Source organism: Moschus berezovskii, chromosome 16, assembly GCF_049115385.1.
Source record: "Moschus berezovskii isolate FMDL1 chromosome 16, NW_MosBer_1.0, whole genome shotgun sequence".
Classification (NCBI taxonomy): Eukaryota; Metazoa; Chordata; class Mammalia; order Artiodactyla; family Moschidae; genus Moschus; species Moschus berezovskii.
In genome coordinates, this window is record NC_142475.1 from 17,406,792 (window position 1) to 17,425,790 (window position 18,999).

The 18,999-nt window shown below is 40.5% G+C and overlaps 1 protein-coding gene across 5 annotated transcripts in view; it reads right to left on the reverse strand.

Annotated features, from left to right (window-relative positions):
- The window catches only part of RGS22 (regulator of G protein signaling 22), a 146,009-nt gene that overhangs the window by 83,003 nt on the left and 44,007 nt on the right, over positions 1-18,999 (reverse strand). For all 5 annotated transcript variants that reach the window (XM_088844689.1, XM_055432559.2, XM_055432558.2 and 2 more), the window contains 4 exons: positions 18,106-18,706; positions 16,183-16,344; positions 9,851-10,025; positions 1,270-1,403 (listed from right to left, as the gene is read on the reverse strand). In XM_088844689.1, the coding sequence (XP_088700815.1) occupies positions 1,270-1,403; positions 9,851-10,025; positions 16,183-16,344; positions 18,106-18,706 (1,072 nt within the window). The remainder of the gene's footprint in view (positions 1-1,269; positions 1,404-9,850; positions 10,026-16,182; positions 16,345-18,105; positions 18,707-18,999) is intronic.

Consider the following 18,999-nt stretch of genomic DNA (forward strand, 5'->3'; position numbering starts at 1 on the left):
GGTATCTACGCCCCTCCCTCTACTGGCCTTGGAAAAGAAAGGCACAGAGAGCATGTGAGTGGTTGCCCGGCACTGGGGGAGGGCAGAATGAGGAGTGACGGCTAGTGAGGAGGAGCTGCTTTTTTGGGTGATGAGTTGTTTTGAAACTATATAGTGATGAAATCACTGCGGATGCTGACTGCAGCCATGAAATTAAAAGACGCTTACTCCTTGGAAGGAAAGTTATGACCAACCTAGATAGTATATTAAAAAGCAGAGACATTACTTTGCCAACAAAGGTCCGTCGTTAAGGCTATGGTTTTTCCAGTGGTCATGTATGGATGTGAGAGTCGCACTGTGAAGAAAGCTGAGCGCCAAAGAATTGATGCTTTTGAACTGTGGTGCTGGAGAAGACTCTTGAGAGTCCCTTGGACTGCAAGGAGATCCAACCAGTCCATCCTAAAGGAGATCAATCCTGGGTGTTCATTGGAAGGACAGAGGCTAAAACTGAAACTCCAATACTTTGGCCACCTCATGCGACGAGCTGACTCACTAGAAAAGACTCTGATGCTGGGAAGGATTGGGGGCGGGAGGAGCCGGGGACAACAGAGGATGAGATGGCTGAATGGCATCACCAGCTCGATGGACATGAGTTTGAGTGAACTCCGGGGGTTGGTGATGGACAGGGAGGCCTGGTGTGCTGTGATTCATGGGGTCGCAAAGAGTCAGACACGACTGAGCAACTGAACTGAACTGAACTGATAGTTTTATAAGCGTGTAAACATAACTAAAAACCACTGAATTTTATACCTGAACATGATTAAAATGCTGAATTTTACGATAGGCAAATTTTATCTCAATAAAAGAGAGTAAATGTGAGGTAATAAATCACTAAACAAAGAACTATCCACCAGCAGACCCCACACTAAAGTTAATACCAAAGGGTATTTTTTCAGGCTGAGGGAAAAGAATTCCATTTGAAATAAAGAACAATGAAAAGGGCAAATAGATGGGCAACTCTAAATGAATTTTTAAAGTATACTATGTTAAATAAGCAGAATATTATTAGGAGTATTTTGAGTTCTCAAATTTGAGAAATATTAGTAGTCTCAAGAGTTCTGCTCTTAATTTAGAGTATGCATAGGAGTATAACTCTAATATCTATCCCTGAAATATAAGAACCCATGTAAAAAAAGAGAAGTATTCATTTTCAGTTTATATTTAATCTTTAAATTCTTCAAACATCTTACCATTGCAGAAAAGCACTGGGACACAGAAAGCTGCACCTACCCTTTCTCAATCACATCATCCTTAGAAGAAACTGGATTCAAAGACTCACTCTTCCAAGGTTTATAAACTGCTGTCTTTACTCTAGGTGATTTCTTGGGAGATTTAGGAAGTTGTAGTAAACTGGATTCTTCTTTCTAAAAAGTAGTAAGATGATGAACAAAGTGAAAAATGGGCCAAGTGGGGGAAAATGGACAGAGAATAAAGCATATTCTCCACAGATACCTCAGATTTATTCTGATCACTAGAGGATTTCTTCCCTCACTCTATCACCTACTATACTATGTTTAAGAAGGAGAATAAAAATATTTTTATTTTTAATCTTAATTATTAAATATTCTTATTCCCCTTCTCAAACTCCAACTTTAAAGCAGCTAGCAGGCTGAAATCTCTAGACCTATTTAGAGCATTTTAAAAGGCCAAAGGTCCCCCACTATTGTGAAAGAAGACCCTTTCCTGGAGGAAGAATTTAGTGCTGTGTGTATGTGTACGAGTGTGTATCTGTGTATTTCTGTGTGTGTGTGAGCAAATGTACGTGTGGTGGAGTGGGGAATGCAGGTAGCAGGGTAGGAAAAGACTTGTGGAAATCATTGGTCCATAAGAGGCTCTGTCTTAGACTATTTCCTTCCATTTTTGGACATTTTATTTTTCTGGGTATCATTCCCATTCTTAAATGTTTTTTGTAGTAAAAGTTAATTATTTAAATCTAGAACATGAGATGCTACACACATGAGTCCAAAAAGCAGAAACACCTAAATGTCCAGAGAGGAGAAAGAAACAATTATAAACATGCATATATGTATATTTTTATAAATATATATAAATGTAATATTATATAATATTTTAAAGTAAGGATTATCAAAATTATAACACCTAGAAAAATACTAATGAAGATGTTACATTACCAGAATCCAAAAATATAAATGTATTAAAATTAAAAATTCACAAAGAGCCTAAGAGAAAATAAGTTAATAGTTGTCTAGAAATAGATGAGATCAGAGTGACTTGTCTCTTTGTTTCAAAACTTGTCTAAGTTTCCAAATTTAGTTTTATTATTTTTAATGCAATGCTTTTATTTATTTATTTATTTATTTGACCACACTGGGTCTTAGTTGTGGCATGCAGGATTTTTTATCTTCATTGTAGCATGCAGGATCCTTAGTTGCAACAAGCAAATTCTTATTTGCAGCATGTGGGGTCTAGTGCCACGACCAGGGACCAAACCTGTGTCCCCTGCATTGGGAGTGCAGAATCTTAGCCACTGGACCATTTTTATAATTTGAAAAACAAACCAAAAAAAAAAAAAATACTTCCTATATGTCAGCTTCAATTAGAATGTAATATATGCTGCTGGAGAGAAAGAAATATATTTGTGATGTTTTACTATCCAGAACAAACAATAAAATCTTATATACATTCTAGCTGCCTAACAGCCACTAATATTTTTTAAGAATTCTATAAACAAAATTAACTACTTATATGCAGAATACATCGTGCAAAATGCTGGGCTGGATGAAGCACAAGCTGGAATCAAGATTGCCAGGAGAAATATCAATAACCTCAGATATGCAGATGACACCACCCTTATGGCAGAAAGCAAAGAGGAACTAAAGAGCCTCTTGATGAAAGTGAAAGAGGAGACTGAAAAAGCTGGCTTAAAACTCAGCATTCAGAAAACTAAGATCATGGCATCCGGTCCCATCACTTCATGGAAAACAGATGGGGAAACAGCGAGAGACTTTATTTTGGGGGCTCCAAAATCACTGCAGATGGTGACTGAAGCCATGAAAATAAAAGACGCTTGCTCCTTGGAAGAAAATCTATGACCAACCTAGACAGCATATTAAAAAGCAGAGACATTACTTTGCCAACAAAGGTCTGTCTAGTCAAAGCTATGATTTTTCCAGTCGTCATATATGGAAGTTTGAGAGTTGGACTATAAAGAAAGCTGAGTACTGAAGAATTGATGCTTTTGAACTGTGGTGTTGGAGAAGACTCTTGAGAGTCCCTTGGACTGCAAGGAGATCCAACCAGTCCATCCTAAAGAAAATCAGTCCTGAATATTCATTGGAAGGACTGATGCTGAAGCTGAAACTCCCAGTACTTTGACCACCTGATGTGAAGAATGGACTCATTGGAAAAGACCCTGATGCTGGGAAAGATCGAAGGTGGGAGGAGAAGGGGACAACAGATGAGATGGCTGGATGGCATCACCAACTCTACGGACATGAGTTTGAGTAAGTTCTGGGAGCTGGTGATGGACAGGGAAGCCTGGCATACTGGAGTCCATGGGGTCGCAAAGAATCAGACACGACTGACCAACTGAACTGAGGCTGATGTTTTGCGTATAATGTCCTAGGTATTAGGGCTCACATCTCTGTTTTAGTCATTTGGAACACAGCATGACATTAAGCAACACTCTGTAAATAAGGGGAACCACAGGAGACTGGGCTTATTAAAAGTGTATCGTACAAAAGTGGTCAAACTCAGACACAAAGTAGAATGGTGGTTACCTGGGGATGCAAGAGGGGTTGGTGAATGGTTATATAGTTTCAAATTTGCAAGATAAAATAGTTCAGAAGATCTGTTACACAACAATGCAAATATACTTACGCTACTACTGCAATGTACACTTGAAATGGTTAAGATGATAAATTTTGTCATGTGCTTTTTGTTATTGTTGTTCAGTCCTTCAGTTCTGTCTGACTCTTTGCGACCCCATGGACTGCAGCATGCTAGGCCTCCCTGTCCTTCACCAACTCTCAAAGCTTGCTCAAACTCATGTCCCTTGAGTCAATGATGCCATCCAACCATCTCATCCTCTGTCGTCCCCTTCTCCTCCTGCCTTCAATCTTTCCCAGCATCAGGGTTTTTTCTAATGAGTCAGCTCTTTGCATCAGGTGGCCAAAGTATTGAAGCTTCAGCATCAGTCTTTCCAATGAATATTCAGGACTGATTTCCTTTAGGACTGACTGGTTGGATGTCCTTGCAGTTCAAGGGACTCTCAAGAGTCTTCTCCAACACCACAGTTCAAAAGGATAAATTCTTCAGTGCTCAGCTTTCTTTATGGTCCACCTCTCACATCCATACACGACTACTGGGAAAACCATTGCTTTGACTAGATGGATTTTTGTTAGCAAAGTATTGCCATTATGCTCTGTTTATTAATACACTGTCTAGTTTGTCACAGCTTTTCTTCCAAGGAGCAAACATCTTTTAATTTCATGGCTAGAGTCACCATCTGCAGTGATTTTGGAGCCCAAAAAATAAAGTCTGTCACTGTCTCCATTGTTTCCCCATCTATTTCCAATGAAGTGATGGGACCATATGCCATGATCTTCGTTTTTTGAATGTTGAGTTTTAAGCCAGCTTTTTCACTCTCTTCTTTCACTTTCATCAAGAGGAGACTCTTTAGTTTCTCTTTGCTCACTGCCATAAGAGTGGTATCATCTGCGTATCTGAGGTTACTGATACTTCTCCCGGCAATCTTGATTCCAGCTTGTGCTTCATCCAGCCTAGCATTTCACATGATGTATTCTGCATAGAAGTTAAACAAGCAGGGTGACAGTATACAGCCTTGACGTTCTCCTTTCCCAATTTGGAACCAGTCTGTTGTTCCATGTCTGGTTCTAATTGTTGTTTCTTGACCTGCATACAGATTTCTCAGGAGGCAGGTAAAGTGGTCTGGTGTTCCCATCTCTTTAAGAATTTTCCACAGTTTGTTGTGATCCACACAGTCAAAGGCTTTGGCATAGTCAATAAAACAGAAGTAGATGTTTTTCTGGAACTCTCTTGCCTTTTTGATGATCCAGAGGATGTTGGCAAATTGATCTCTGGTTTCTCTGCCTTTTCTAAATCCAGCTTGAACATCTGGAAGTTCTTGGTTCACATACTATTGAAGCCTTGCTTGGAGAATTTTAAGCACTACTTTGCTAGTGTGTGAGATGAGTGCAATTGTGCGGTGGTATGAACATTCTTTGGCATTGCCTTCCTTTGGGATTGGAACGAAAACTGACCTTTTCCAGTCCTGTGGCCACTGCTGAGTTTTCCAAGTTTGCTGGCATATTGAGTGCAGCATTTTCACAGCATCATCTTTCAGGATTTGAAATAGCTCAGCTGGAATTCTATCACTTCCACTAGTTTTGTTCATAGTAATGATTCCTAAGGCCCACTTGACTTCACACTTCAGGATGTCTGGCTCTAGGTGAGTGATCACACCATCATAGTTATCTGGGTCATGAAGATCTTTTTTGTGTAGTTCTGTGCATTCTTGCCACCTCTTGGTAATATCTTCTGCTCTGTTAGGTCCACACTGTTTCTGTCCTTTATTGTGCCTATCTTCACATGAAATGTTCCCTTGGTATCGCCAATTTTCTTGAGGAGATCTCTAGTCTTTCCCATTCTATTGTTTTCCTCTATTTCTTTGCATCGTTCACTTGGGAAGTCTTTCTTATCTCTCCCTGCTATTCTTTGGAGCTCTGTATCTTTCCTTTTCTCCTTTGCCTTCCACTTCTCTTTTCTCAGCTCTTTGTAAGGCCTCCTCAGACAACCGTTTTGCCTTTTTGCATTTTTCTTGGGGACGGTTTTGGTCACAGTCTCCTGTACAATGTTAAGAATCTCTGTCCACAATTCTTCAGGCACTCTGTCTATGGGATCTAAAACCTTGAATCTATTTATCACTTCTATGGTACAATCATAAGGGATTTGAGTTAGGTCATACTTTATGGCCCACTGGTTTTCCCTACATTCTTCCATTTAAGTCTGAATTTGGCAATAAGAAGTTCATGATCTGAGTCACAGTCAGCTCCCAGTCTTGTTTTTTTGCTGACTGTATAGAGATTCTCCATCTAAGGCTGCAAAGAATATAATCAATCTGATTTTGGTATTGACCATCTGGTGATGTCCATGTGTAGAGTTGTTTCTTTTGTGGTTGGAAGAGGGTGTTTGCTATGACCAGTGTGTTCTCTTGGTAAAACTCTGTTAGCCTTCGCCCTGCTTCTTTTTGTATTTCAAGGTCAAACTTGCCTATTACTCCAGGGATCTCTTGACTTCCTATTTTTGTATTCCAGTCCCCCAAGATGAAAAGGATATCTTTTTGTGGTGGGGTTTTTTGTTGTTCTTTTTTTTTTTGGTGTTAGTTCTAGAAAGTCTTGTAGGTCTTCATAGAACCATTCAACTTCAGCTTCTTTGGCATTAATGGTTGGGGCACAGACTTGGATTACTGAGATTACTGAATGGTTTGCCTTGGAAACGTACAGAGATCATTCTGTCGTTTTGAGATTGCACCGAAGTACTGCATTTTGGACTCTTTTGTTGACTATGAGAGCTACTCCATTTCTTCTAAGGGATTCTTGCCCACAGTAGTAGATATAAAGGTCATCTGAATTAAATTTGCCCATTCCCATCCATTTTAGTTCACTGATTCCTAAAATGTCAATATTCACTCTTGCTGTCTCCTGTTTGACCACTTCCAATTTGCCTTGATTTATGGACCTAACATTCCAGGTTTCTATGCAATATTGCTCTTTACAGCATTAAACTTTACTTTCACCACCAGACACATCCACAGCTGGGCATTGTTTCCATTTGGACTCAGCCTCTTCACTCCTTCTGGAACTATTTCTCTACTCTTCTCCAGTAGCATATCTGGGCACCTACCAACCTGGGGGATTTCATCTTTCAGTGTCATATCTTTTTGCCTTTTTATATTGTTCATGGGGTTCTCAAGACAAGAATGCTTAAGTGGTTTGCCATTCCCTTCTGCAATGGAGCACGTTTTGTCAGAACTCTCCAACATGACCCGTCTGCTTGGGTGGCCCTACATGGCCCTAAAGGCATGGCTCATAGTTTCTTTGAGTTAGACAAGGCTGTGATCCATGTGCTTTCTAAAAATAAAAAAAAATTTTAAATGTATTATACTTAAAATTAAAGGATGGCCCAAGTTAGTATTTTTGAACTTTCTGTCTTGGGAGAAAGCAACCTGAAAGAAAAAAAAAACTTTTCTTTTGATAGAAAAGTAAAATACTGTCAAAAGGGCCCAGTAGAACTGGGAGCGGGTAAAGGAGCTGTTCCATATCATGATTGAGATGGTAGATACACAATGTATATATTTGTCAAAAATTTCAGAACAAAAAGGTGAATTTTACTTTGAATAAAGGATATTTTAACTTTTAAAATAGGAAAAATAAAGAAAATAGAATCAAGTTCCATTGCTTACACTGTTTTCTGCCAAGAAACAGAATGAGATCAAAACGAGTTACCCAACCAGAAAACACTGATGATAACGTGTGTGGTGATGGTCCTCAGAAAGCCAAATGTGCTCACTACACTATGTCTCTAAGGTTTGTATTAACCTGGTGACTGAGTCACAAAGTCACATGGGCTAACAAGGAAGCTCAGTTGATCAGTTAAGTGGCATACTAAAAGGCTCTGGGTGCAAAGGAGGTCAGAAAAGCGTCTACATAATGGCAAAGAAACCACAGAAAGTGAAAGTGAAAGTCACTCAGTCGTGTCTGACACTTTGTGATCCCGTGGACTGTAGCCCACCAGGCTCTGCCATCCATGGGATTCACCAGGCAAGAATACTGGAGTGGGTTGCCATTTCCTTCTCCAGGGGATCTTCCCAAACCAGGGATCGAACCCAGGTCTCCCGCATTGCAGGCAGACGCTTTAACCTCTGAGCCACCAGGGAAGCCCAAGAAACCATTAGTTCACTATAATGACACTAACTCAAGGTGTGGTCCCCAGGCCAGCAGAAAGAGCATCACCTGGGAGCAAGCTTGTTAGATATGCAAATCCTTGGACCCCATCCCAGACCTACTGAATCTTGATCTTCAGGAGGAGCCCTGAAGTCTGTATTCTAACAAGCTCTTCAGGTGACTCACTGAAGCTTGAGAACCACTAACTTGTAGTGGTGCTTTGCAGCAAATCACCTAGGAATCTTATTAAAATATAGGTTTTAAAATGTCACTCTAGGGACTTCCCTGGTGATCCAATGGTTAAAAATCCACCTTCCAATGCAGGGGACACGGGTTAGCTCCCTTGTCAGGGAACTGAGATACCACAGGCCACACGAAGCAGCCAAAAAAAATAATGTTCAGGCAGGATGAGAACCTCAATTTTAAGCCAAACTCCTGATTTTAGAGAGTGACTCTTACCCGGTCTGGTGATGACAGGGAATCCTGATGTGCTGCAGCCCATGGGGTTGGAAAGAGTTGGACACGGCTTAGTGACTGAACTGAACTGAATGCACTCAGTCTGAATCAATTAAATCTAACTCTCTGAAGGTGGGACCCAGGCATCAGTATGTCTAAAAGTTCTCTGTGATTCTAGAATGCATACAGGGTTAAGAAACCATCGACAGAAAAACTGTAAGGCATTTGCAGCTCTAAAGCACTACTTGTAGAAGCAGAATTTTAAAAGTCACATTATACATCTTCCTGACTTTTAAAAATAAGATATCTTAATCACAAAGTAATCATTTTTGAAGGGGTCGGGTGTGACTATGGTCAATAACACAACATTCTGTGACACCTTTGAAGGCTAGAAAGATTAAAAGGCTCTTTACTTCTGAAATGTATATCTTAGCTACATTTATTACATCTCTGTGCCAAAGCACATAGGATTATCTACTTCTCTGTAAATTTGGTTAACTTTTCTTCTCTTTGTGGACTTTTCCTGTTTTGTGTCCTATCTTATTCTTCCCTGTTGTGAAAATAATGCTCAGTTCAGTTCAGTTCAGTTCAGTCGCTCAGTCGTGTCTGACTCTCCGCGACCCCATGAACCACAGCACGCCAGGCCTCCCTGTCCATCACCAACTCCACTATTTCTAATTTTGCCGTTGCTATTTTTCACTCGTTTGTTCAGTTTATACTTATTAAGTGCCAGGCACTATTCCAGGCACTGAGAGAAAGCAGTTAACAAAGAAAAATCCCTTATATTCTGGTAGGAGGTGAAACACAATAAACATAAATCAGCGTGGTCTTAAGTATGATGAGGCAAAATAAGGCAGAGCAGAAGGCTTAGAGAGTGAGGGACGGAATCTGTGCTGGCCCACACAGCGTGCTTACATGGAAGAATCAAGGACAGCCTCTCTGACTAAGTGATACCAGGGCAGACACCAAGGTGAGTGAGGGGCGACCACACACATATCTGGAGGAAGAGTGCTCCAACTGAAGGGAAACAGCAAGTGCAACACTCTCAGGTGTCTGTCTGGTGTGTTCCAGAACAGCATGGAGTGGTGCAAGCTAGAGAAGAATGCTAGGAAATAAGGCCAGGAAGCTGGCAGGGCCGTGGACAGCTGTGTAAAGACTCTAGCTTGTATTCTGACTGAAAGAGGAGGCCACCAGGGAGTTTTGAGCAAGTAAGCGACATGATCGTGCATTTCTCAAAAATCACATTGGCAGATTGGTTGAAGAACAAACCATAGAGTTTCTTATTTCCTAATTGCTGCAGCATGTACATTAACAAAAACCAAAAATAAAAATTAAAAGCTTATGATAAAACTTCAGGGCTAGTGTACAAAACCCAAGCATCGACATTTTAGTACAAACTTAAGAGATCAAAGTATCGCTGGACAACCTACCTGCATCTCAGACAACTGTGGAATGCAAGATTTGGGTCTTAACGGCAAGAGGGTTGCCATTTGTGGGAAAGGGTCAACATCCTTCCTTGGTTTCTCTTGACGAAGGTGCCAGAATTTCAGTTCAGCACTAGCATGTTTTGTTGAGGATGTATGAGTAACACAGAATCTTGGTGCCCTAGGTAGAGGAAAAACAAATTTAAGATTAATCTAGGCAATAAGCCTCAAAAATCAGAATGTATAATATGTATTCACAATTATCAGTCTTGCCACATCCCTTTTCTAATAATTTCTTCTTCTTTTCCTGCTCCCTATCCTCTCCCCTCAATGTTATGTGTGTGTACGTGTGTGTTATCTACCATATCTATCCATCTATCTATCTCTCAAAAGAAAAGTGGGCAAAGAAGATGCACAGGGAACTTATGAAAGCTGAAATCCAAATGACCACTAAATATTGAAAAGTTATCAACATCCACAATAATCAGGGAAATGCAAATTAAAAACACCAAACACCAATGACATACCAAATACATAGGCAAAAATGTAAGAATCTCACACTATCAAATGTTATCATGAATTTGTAGTAATGAGTACTCTCATATTCTGTCGGTGGGAGTGCAGTTGGTACAACTATTTTGGAAAAGGGGATATGCATACAGCATTGCTTGTAATTGTAAAAAGAGAAAATGACACAAATTTTTTAAAACAATAAATAATCTATGGTATGTTGATGCAATGGAATACTGTATAAACAATGAAAATTGATAAAACTCTCAATACAGTTACAGTCAAATCAGTCATGTCTGACTCTTTGTGATGCCATGGACTATAGCCCACCAGGCTCCTCTGTCCAAGGAATTTTCTAGGCAAGAATACTGGAGTGGGTAGCCATTTCCTTCTCCAGGGGATCTTCCCAACCCAGGGATCAAATCTAGGTCTCCCACATTGCAGGCAGATTCTTTACGGTCTGAGCCACCAGGGAAGCCCATAATGTTGACAGAAGACACAAAAGAAGGCATGCAACATGATTCCATTTTTATAAAGTTGTAGAACAGGAAGATAAAAATACATATTTAGGGATTTATTTGCATACATGGTTGGTAAAACTACAATGAAAAGAAAGGTGGTAATCACAAGTCCAGAAAGTGGCTACCTCCAAGTGGATGGAGGATGCTGTAACCAGCAAGCACCTTCAGGGGTCTTCACAATGCTTTATTTCCCAACCAACATGGTGGGAAATACATGAGTGTTTGTTTGTACTTAGGTTTGAATTTTAAAGAATACACAGGATTTAGCTAGATCAAGAAAAAAGGTAAGAAAGGATTCTGGGAAAATGACAATGTCAGCAATATTGTTTTTCTACATCTCCGAATCCCTTCATAAAAACAGACAGCATGACTAGATAGCAAAGCCAAAAACGCATGGACAACGTTTAGAATAACACGTGTTAACGTGACAAGGTATCCCACAAACGCCAGTACACAGGCAGTGGGTACAAAAGATCAGCCCCAAGACCTGCATGACATCGGCGTGTAGGCCACAAGAGGAAGGAAGTGCCTGATGATGACCCTGAGAATGGAAGAGCACCAAAAGAGCCAGAAGGCGCAGCAGGCCTGTTTGAGGTTGGCAACTGAGATGGAAGGGCTTCTGCTCTCTCCAACCTGAGTTGAGTGCACACACATGTCAGTCACATTTCTACTTACCAACAATGAACAACTGGAAAGTCAAAATAACAAAATGGACAAACTACAATAGGTGCAACAATTTGGATGCATTATGCTTCAGTAGCAGTATGCTGACCAACAGAAGTCAGTCTCAAAAGTTAATCCTGTATAATGACATGGCATTCTAAAAAAAGACAAAAATGTAGCTACAAAAAACAGATCAGTGGTTGCCAGGGGTGAAGAGAGGAGGAAGAGTCTGATGACAAAAGGGTGCTCTGAGAGTTTCCTAAGGTGATGTTTGTACCCTGACTGTCACGGTGGTTATGTGAATCTATACAGTTTGCTTTTACTGTATGTTAATGTAAAACATAGAAAAGAAGAGGAAAAACAGCCTTTTCAATAAATGAGGATGAGCAACTGGATATCCATAAGCAAGAAAAAAAACAAAACTGAACCTTGACCTAAACCTCACACCCAATATAAAAACTCAAAATAGGCCATGGATTTAAATTAAAACATAGAATTGTAAGATTTTTAAAGAACAGCAAAGGAGAAAATCTTCCGAATATAGCACTGGGCAAAGAGTTCTCAGGCTTGACACCATAGGCATAATCCATGAAAGTGAAAGTCGCATCCGACTCTTTGTAACCCCATGGGCTGTAGTCCACCAGGCTCCTCTGTCCATACAATTCTCTAGGGAAGAATGCTGGACTGGGCAGCCATGCCCTGGCTTCCCTAGTAACTCAGACAGTAAAGAACCTGCCTGAAATGCGGGAGATTCAGTTGATCCCTGGGTTGGGAAGATTCCCTGGAGAAGGGAATGGCAACCCACTCCAGCATTCTTGCCTGGAAAATTTCATGGACAGAGGAACCTATCAGGCTACGGTCCATGGGGTCATAAAGAGTCATTAAGACAGGACTGAGCCACTAACACTATTGAAACTAAAAACAGATTATGTGACCCACTAATCTCACTCCTGGACTTTAATTCCAGAGAAAGGAAGATTTATGTTCATGCAGAAATCTGTACATGAATGTTCACAGCAGCTTTATTAGTAATATCAAAAGACTGAAAACAATCCTAATGTCCCTCAGTGGGAGACTGAATGGGTAACATCCACACAACAGAATACTACTCAGTAATGAAGAACAAAACAACTTGGATGCATCTCAAAGGAATTATCCTGAATGAAAAACAATCCCCAAAGATTACATATTACATTATTTCATTTATATAACAGATGAGCAGTTTCCCAGTAATTATGAGAAAGGGGGAAGGTAAGAGGCAGGCATGGTTATGAGACAGCAATACAAAGGGATGCATGGGGTAATGTAACTGCTCCGTATCTTGACTGTAATGGCAAGTGCATGTGACAAAACTATACACAAAGAGATAAATTATGAGAAACTGGCAAAATGCGAAATAAGATTGTTGAGCTTTATCAATGTCAATTCCATCATTGCAATATTGTACTACAGTTAAGCAAGATGTTACCACCGGGGTCGGGGTGGGGGGGGAACTGGATAATAGGTATACAGAATCTTTGTGTAATTTCTTACAACTTCATATGAATCTATAACTCTCTCAAAACAAAAAAGTTAAAGTAAGAAAAGGAAAGCTTCTACTATATTCGTAGTGTTTTTTAAGCTGGGTGGTGTGTACATAGGTGCATATTATAGTATAATTTATACCTTTCTGCCCTTCTTAAATATTCAAGAACAGAAATTTATACAGAGAAAAACAACATTCTCTCTATATATGGGAAAATACAAAGTATACAAGTAATCTGAAATACCTAGATGGGAGATAATTGAGAGACAGAGGCAAGGGACAAATCATGATGACCTTATTTGTTAACTTAAGGAATTTGAACCTTACGCTGAAAGCTTGGGGGTAACTAGTGAAAGCCTTAAAGCAGGTAAGTGACATCATCAGATCAATCATGGCCACAGTGGACAGCTCACTGATCCTCAGATAGCACACATTTCCTTCCCGAGGCCCATTCTCCTCTCCATGCTTATAGAGTCCCTCGAGTCCCAGGTGAAATACTACCTCTTCTCTGTGTCCTGCACATCCACCACATTTGCTTTTAGGACAGTCGTTTCACATGTAGGTTCCTCCCACTGGACTAGGATCACTAGACTTGACTGTGTTTTACCCTTGTACCTTTAGCACAGCACTTGGCTCATAGGAGTGTTCATGGAATGTTTATTAAGATGATAAATCTATCTTGAACTATTGTACATGTATGCACATTCACACAAACACACACACATCAATTTGAAGAGATACTGAGCATAAGAGGTTAAGTGTAGAAGGATATGTTCACAAAGTTAACATGGAGTTAAAATCCATCTGGTAACGGAGAAATATCAATAACCTCAGATATGCAGATGACACCACCCTTATGGCAGAAAGTGAAGAAGAGCTAAAGAGCCTCTTGATGAAAGTAAAAGAGGAGAGTGAAAAGGTTGGCTTAAAACTCAACATTCAGAAAACTAAGATCATGGCATCTGGTCACCATCACTTCATGGCAAATAGATGGAGACACAGTGGAAACAGTGAGAGACTTTATTTTTTGGGTTCCAAGATCACTGCAGATAGTAACTGCAGCCATGAAATTAAAAGACGCTTGCCCCTTGGAAGAAAAGCTATGACCAACCTCAGTTCAGTTCAGTCACTCAGTCGTGTTCAACTCTTTGTGACCCAATGAGTCGCAGCAGGTCAGGCCTCCCTGTCCATCACCAACTCCCAGAGTTTACTCAAACTCATGTCCATTGAGTTGGTGATGCCATCCAGCCATCTCATCCTCTGTTGTCCCCTTCTCCTCCTGCCCCCAATCCCTCCCAGCATCAGAGTCTTTTCCAGTGAGTCAACTCTTCGCATGAGGTGGCCAAAGTATTGGAGTTTCAGTTTTAGCATCAGTCCTTCCAATGAACACCCAGGACTGATCTCCTTTAGAATGGACTGGTTGGATCTCCTTGCAGTCCAAGGGACTCTCAAGAGTCTTCTCCAACTCCACAGTTCAAAAGCATCAATTCTTCGGCAATCAGCTTTCTTCACAGTCCAACTCTCACATCCATACATGACCACTGAAAAACCATAGCCTTGACTAGATGGACCTTTGTTGGCAAAGTAATTTCTCTGCTTTTAATTATGCTATCTAGGTTGGTCATAACTTTCCTTCCAAGGAGTAAACGTTTTTTAATTTCATGGCTGCAATCAGCATCTGCAGTGGTTTTGGAGCCCAAAAAACTAAAGTGTGACACTGTTTCCACTGTTTCCCCATCTATTTCCCATGAAGTGATGGTGACCAGATGCCATTAGTTTTCTGAATGTTGAGCTTTAAGCCAACTTTTTCACTCTCCTCTTTCATCTTCATCAAGAGGCTTTTGAGTTCCTCTTCACTTTCTGCCATAAGGGTGGTGTCATCTGCATATCTGAGGTTATTGATATTTCTCCCAGCAATCTTGATTCCAGCTTGTGCTTCTTCCAGCCCAGCGTTTCTCATGATGTACTCTGCTTATAAGTTAAATAAGCATGGTGACAATATATAGCCTTGACATACTTCTTTTCCTATTTGGAACCAGTCTGTTGCTCCATGTCGAGTTCTAACTGTTGCTTTCTGACCTGCATACAGGTTTCTCAAGAGGCAGGTCAGGTGGTCCTGTATGCCCATCTCTTTCAAAATTTTCCACAGTTTATTGTGATCCACACAGTCAAAGGCTTTGGCATAGTCAATGAAGCAGAAATAGATGTTTTTCTGGAACTCTCTTGCTTTTTCCATGATCCAGCAGATGTTGGCTGGATCTCTGGTTTCTCTGCCTTTTTTGAAACCAGCTTGAACATATGGAAGTTCATGGTTCACGTATTGCTGAAGCCTGGCTTAGAGAATTTTGAGCATTACTTTACTAGGATGTGAGATGAGTGCAGTTGTGCGGTAGTTTGAGCATTCTTTGGCATTGCCTTTCTTTGGGGATTGGAATGATCAACCTAGACAGCATATTAAAAAGCAGAGACACTACCAACAAAGGTCTGTCTAGTCAAAGCTATGGTTTTTCCGGCAGTCATGTATGGATGTGAGAGTTGGACTATAAAGAAAGCTGAGCACACAAGAATTGATGCTTTTGAAGTATAGTGTTGGAGAAGACTCTTTAGAGTCCCCTGGACTGCAAAGAGATCCAACCAGCCCATCCCAAAGGAAATCAGACCTGAATATTCATTGGAAGGACTGATGCTGAAGCTGAAACTCCAAAACTTTGGCCACCTGATGCAAAGAACCAACTCATTTGAAAAGACCCTGATGCTGGCAAAGACTGATGGCGGGAGGAGAAGGGGACGAGAGAGGATGAGATGGTTGGATGGCATCACCGACTTGACGGACATGAGTTTGAGTAAGTTCCGGGAGTTGGTGGACAGGGAATCCTGGCATGCTGCAGTCCATGGGGCTGCAAAGAGTCGATACGACTGAGCGACTGAACTGAACTTCAAGTCCCTCAAACACCAACATTATCTAAAGGATAGGTACTTTAAAGAAGGCCGAAGATAATATAATAGTCTTGTCGTTTAAAATTCCCATAAGTCATATATCCTTAAGACAAAAAATATAACCTGTAACTAGCTTAAGAAAAGTGAAAGCAAATAACTTTGATTCTCATTATTTTTCTTACCAGTAAAGAAGTAAGGGTTTTACAACCTCAGTCTGAATTTTTTTTAAGTGTTCTTCATTCCACTGAGATCCATCTAGTAGTTTAAATTTTGATAAGACTTCTGCAGAAAGGTAGTAATCTCCACTGCTCACTAGAAAGCACTTTTTCATCTTCTCAATATGTCTGAAATAAAACACATACACAAATAGGCACACACATACATGGTGACACAATATTCAACTAGCCAAATATTTTCACTTCCAAAATGTTTCAGGCAAGTAATGAACTATCTTAGAACCAAAAGTGGGGTCACAAAGAGTCGGACTGCCACTGAGCAACTGAACAAAGAACCAAAAGTGAGTTCCAGGAGTACCACTGTGAAGATAAAAATAGCTCACACAGGTATGGGGATGGGAAGGATAGTTTTGGTCAGCTGAACAATGGCCTTGCTAAGATGTCCACACCCTCATCTCCAGAACCTAAGAATGTGATCTTACAGGACAGAAGGGACTCTGCAGAGGTGATTAGGGTTTTGAGATTATCCTGGGCTATCTAGCTGGTGCTAATGTAATCACTAACAATCCTTCTAAGGAGGAGGCAGGAGGGTAACAGTCACAGAGAAAAGATGGGAGGACAGAATCAGAGGTCAGAGAGGAGAAAAGATTGACATCTGGCTCTGAAGACAGAGGAAGGGGCCCTGAACCAAGGAAAGCAGATGGCCTCAGAAGCGGGAAAAGGCAAGGAAATGGATTCTCCCCTAGAGTGCCCAGAAGGAATTCAGGCCTGCAGATCCATTTAGACTTCTGACCTTTTAATCGGAAGAAAATTAATTTATGTTGCTTCAAGCCACTGCTGCTGCTGCTGCTGCTGCTGCGTCACTTCAGTCGTGTCCGACTCTGTGTGACCCCATAGACAGAAGATCACCAGGGTCCCCAGTCCCTGGGATTCTCCAGGCAAGAACACTGGAGTGGGTTGCCATTTCCTTCTCCAATGTGTGAAAGTGAAGTCGCTCAGTTGTGTCCAACCCTTAGCGACCCAACGGACTGCAGTCCACCAGGCTCCTCCATCCATGGGACTTTCCAGGCAAGAGCACCGGAGTGGCTTGCCATTGCCTCCTCCGTCAAGCCACTGAGTCTGTGGCAATTAATGACAGCAACAATAGGAACTAATAAAGTATTAACTCTGAAGAACCCATGTAGGTTGACTGTATATCCTTCCCCTAACATGTCTTGGAAACTGGTAGCAGCCTTCCATCCCAGGATCAATTAGGTCATGCTTCATAATCAACCATTTGGTAACCCTGCTCTTATAACTATGTGCAAGAATGAGCTTTGTGTGATCTGAATGCCTCCGAGTAACTGAAATAGCCCAGTCTCCAGTATTTACTCAGTCAAACCTTTAATGGGGATCGCAGTCTACTTCAGAGTTCAGAGCAGGTCAGAAGAAAACAGACAAGATAAGAATGTAAAGCAGGGTCCTCCAAGGTTTGTAAGACTTACAGTGACCTAACACATACAGAGCAGCCAAACAAAGACCCGTGCCCCATCAGACCTAAGAGGCTCTCTCGAGAACATCCAGCATCATATCTAGCAGATATCTCATTCAGATATGTCTAAGTGGCATCTGGCTAAAGACCACAGAATTTGTTAACTGAGTAGGCTGCCAGGAACAGCCAGCCCCTTACACTGGCATAAGGTACCTTTTATGTAAATCAATTTTATTATAGCTGCATCCATCATGTGTCTAACTAACCTTGCTATAATGAATTTTTATTTTTATTTTTTTATTATTATTTATTATAATAAAATAAATCTTATTATTAATTCTTCTAAAAGTATAAATTACATTTATACATTTATTCCAGGCCTTCTGTCTGTGCTTAAATGACCCAAACTAATATTCTATAATTTGGTTTTAAAACTATTGAAAAAAAAATAGAAATACCTTTGATGTCTTCCAGGATTCTTAAGAACTTTTAACCTCTCAATATCCATCCATAGCCACCAATATTTCTCCCCTAAGGTACCTTTTAAAAATTTCTTAAATCTTTCAAACTCCTTTCTGTTACCAATGTCATAAGTTTTGTGAGAAATACACCAATCAGCCCTGCTGTCTAGTCCAACGCTGTCAGGTTTTGAAATTGCTTGTTCTAACACATCTTCCGACTTTTCCCTTAGCATTTCATTGAACAAAACATTCTTGCCAGAGGTGGGCCCCCCAATGTCATCAAATACCACTTCTGTTACGTTTCTGAAGTTTATATAATCTGGGCTTTCTCTAAGTGTTGCTCCAAGAATTTGATGAATTGCCGCTCTCAAAATAAAGGAGATATAAGATCTTAAAAACTCGTCACATGTTGAGAAGTGCAGTGTCAGACTTTCATCAACATTCTGTTGCTTTTCAAGGTATATCCTCAGAAGAGCTTGAGAAGGAGTGTCCTGTAGAGATACAGACCCATCTTCTTCAAATTCGGAGATTAATCTAGTGGTTTTTAATAGGCCCTTTTTCGTCCTGGGGTGAACTCCATCATTGAAGATAAAACTCTCTGTATTAAATCATAAAAGGCTATTAGATCAGATATGAATGTAAAAGTTTTCTTTTAATTGTTAACTAGATGTTATAAATCACTGCAGATGGTGATTGTAGCCATGCAATTAAAAGACGCTTACTCCTTGGAAGGAAAGTTATGACCAACCTAGGCAGCATATTAAAAAGCAGAGACATTACTTTGCCAACCAAGGTCCGTCTAGTCAAGGCTATGGTTTTTCCAGTAGTCATGTATGGATGTGAGAATTGGACTATAAAGAAAGCTGAGTACCAAAGAATTGATGCTTTTGA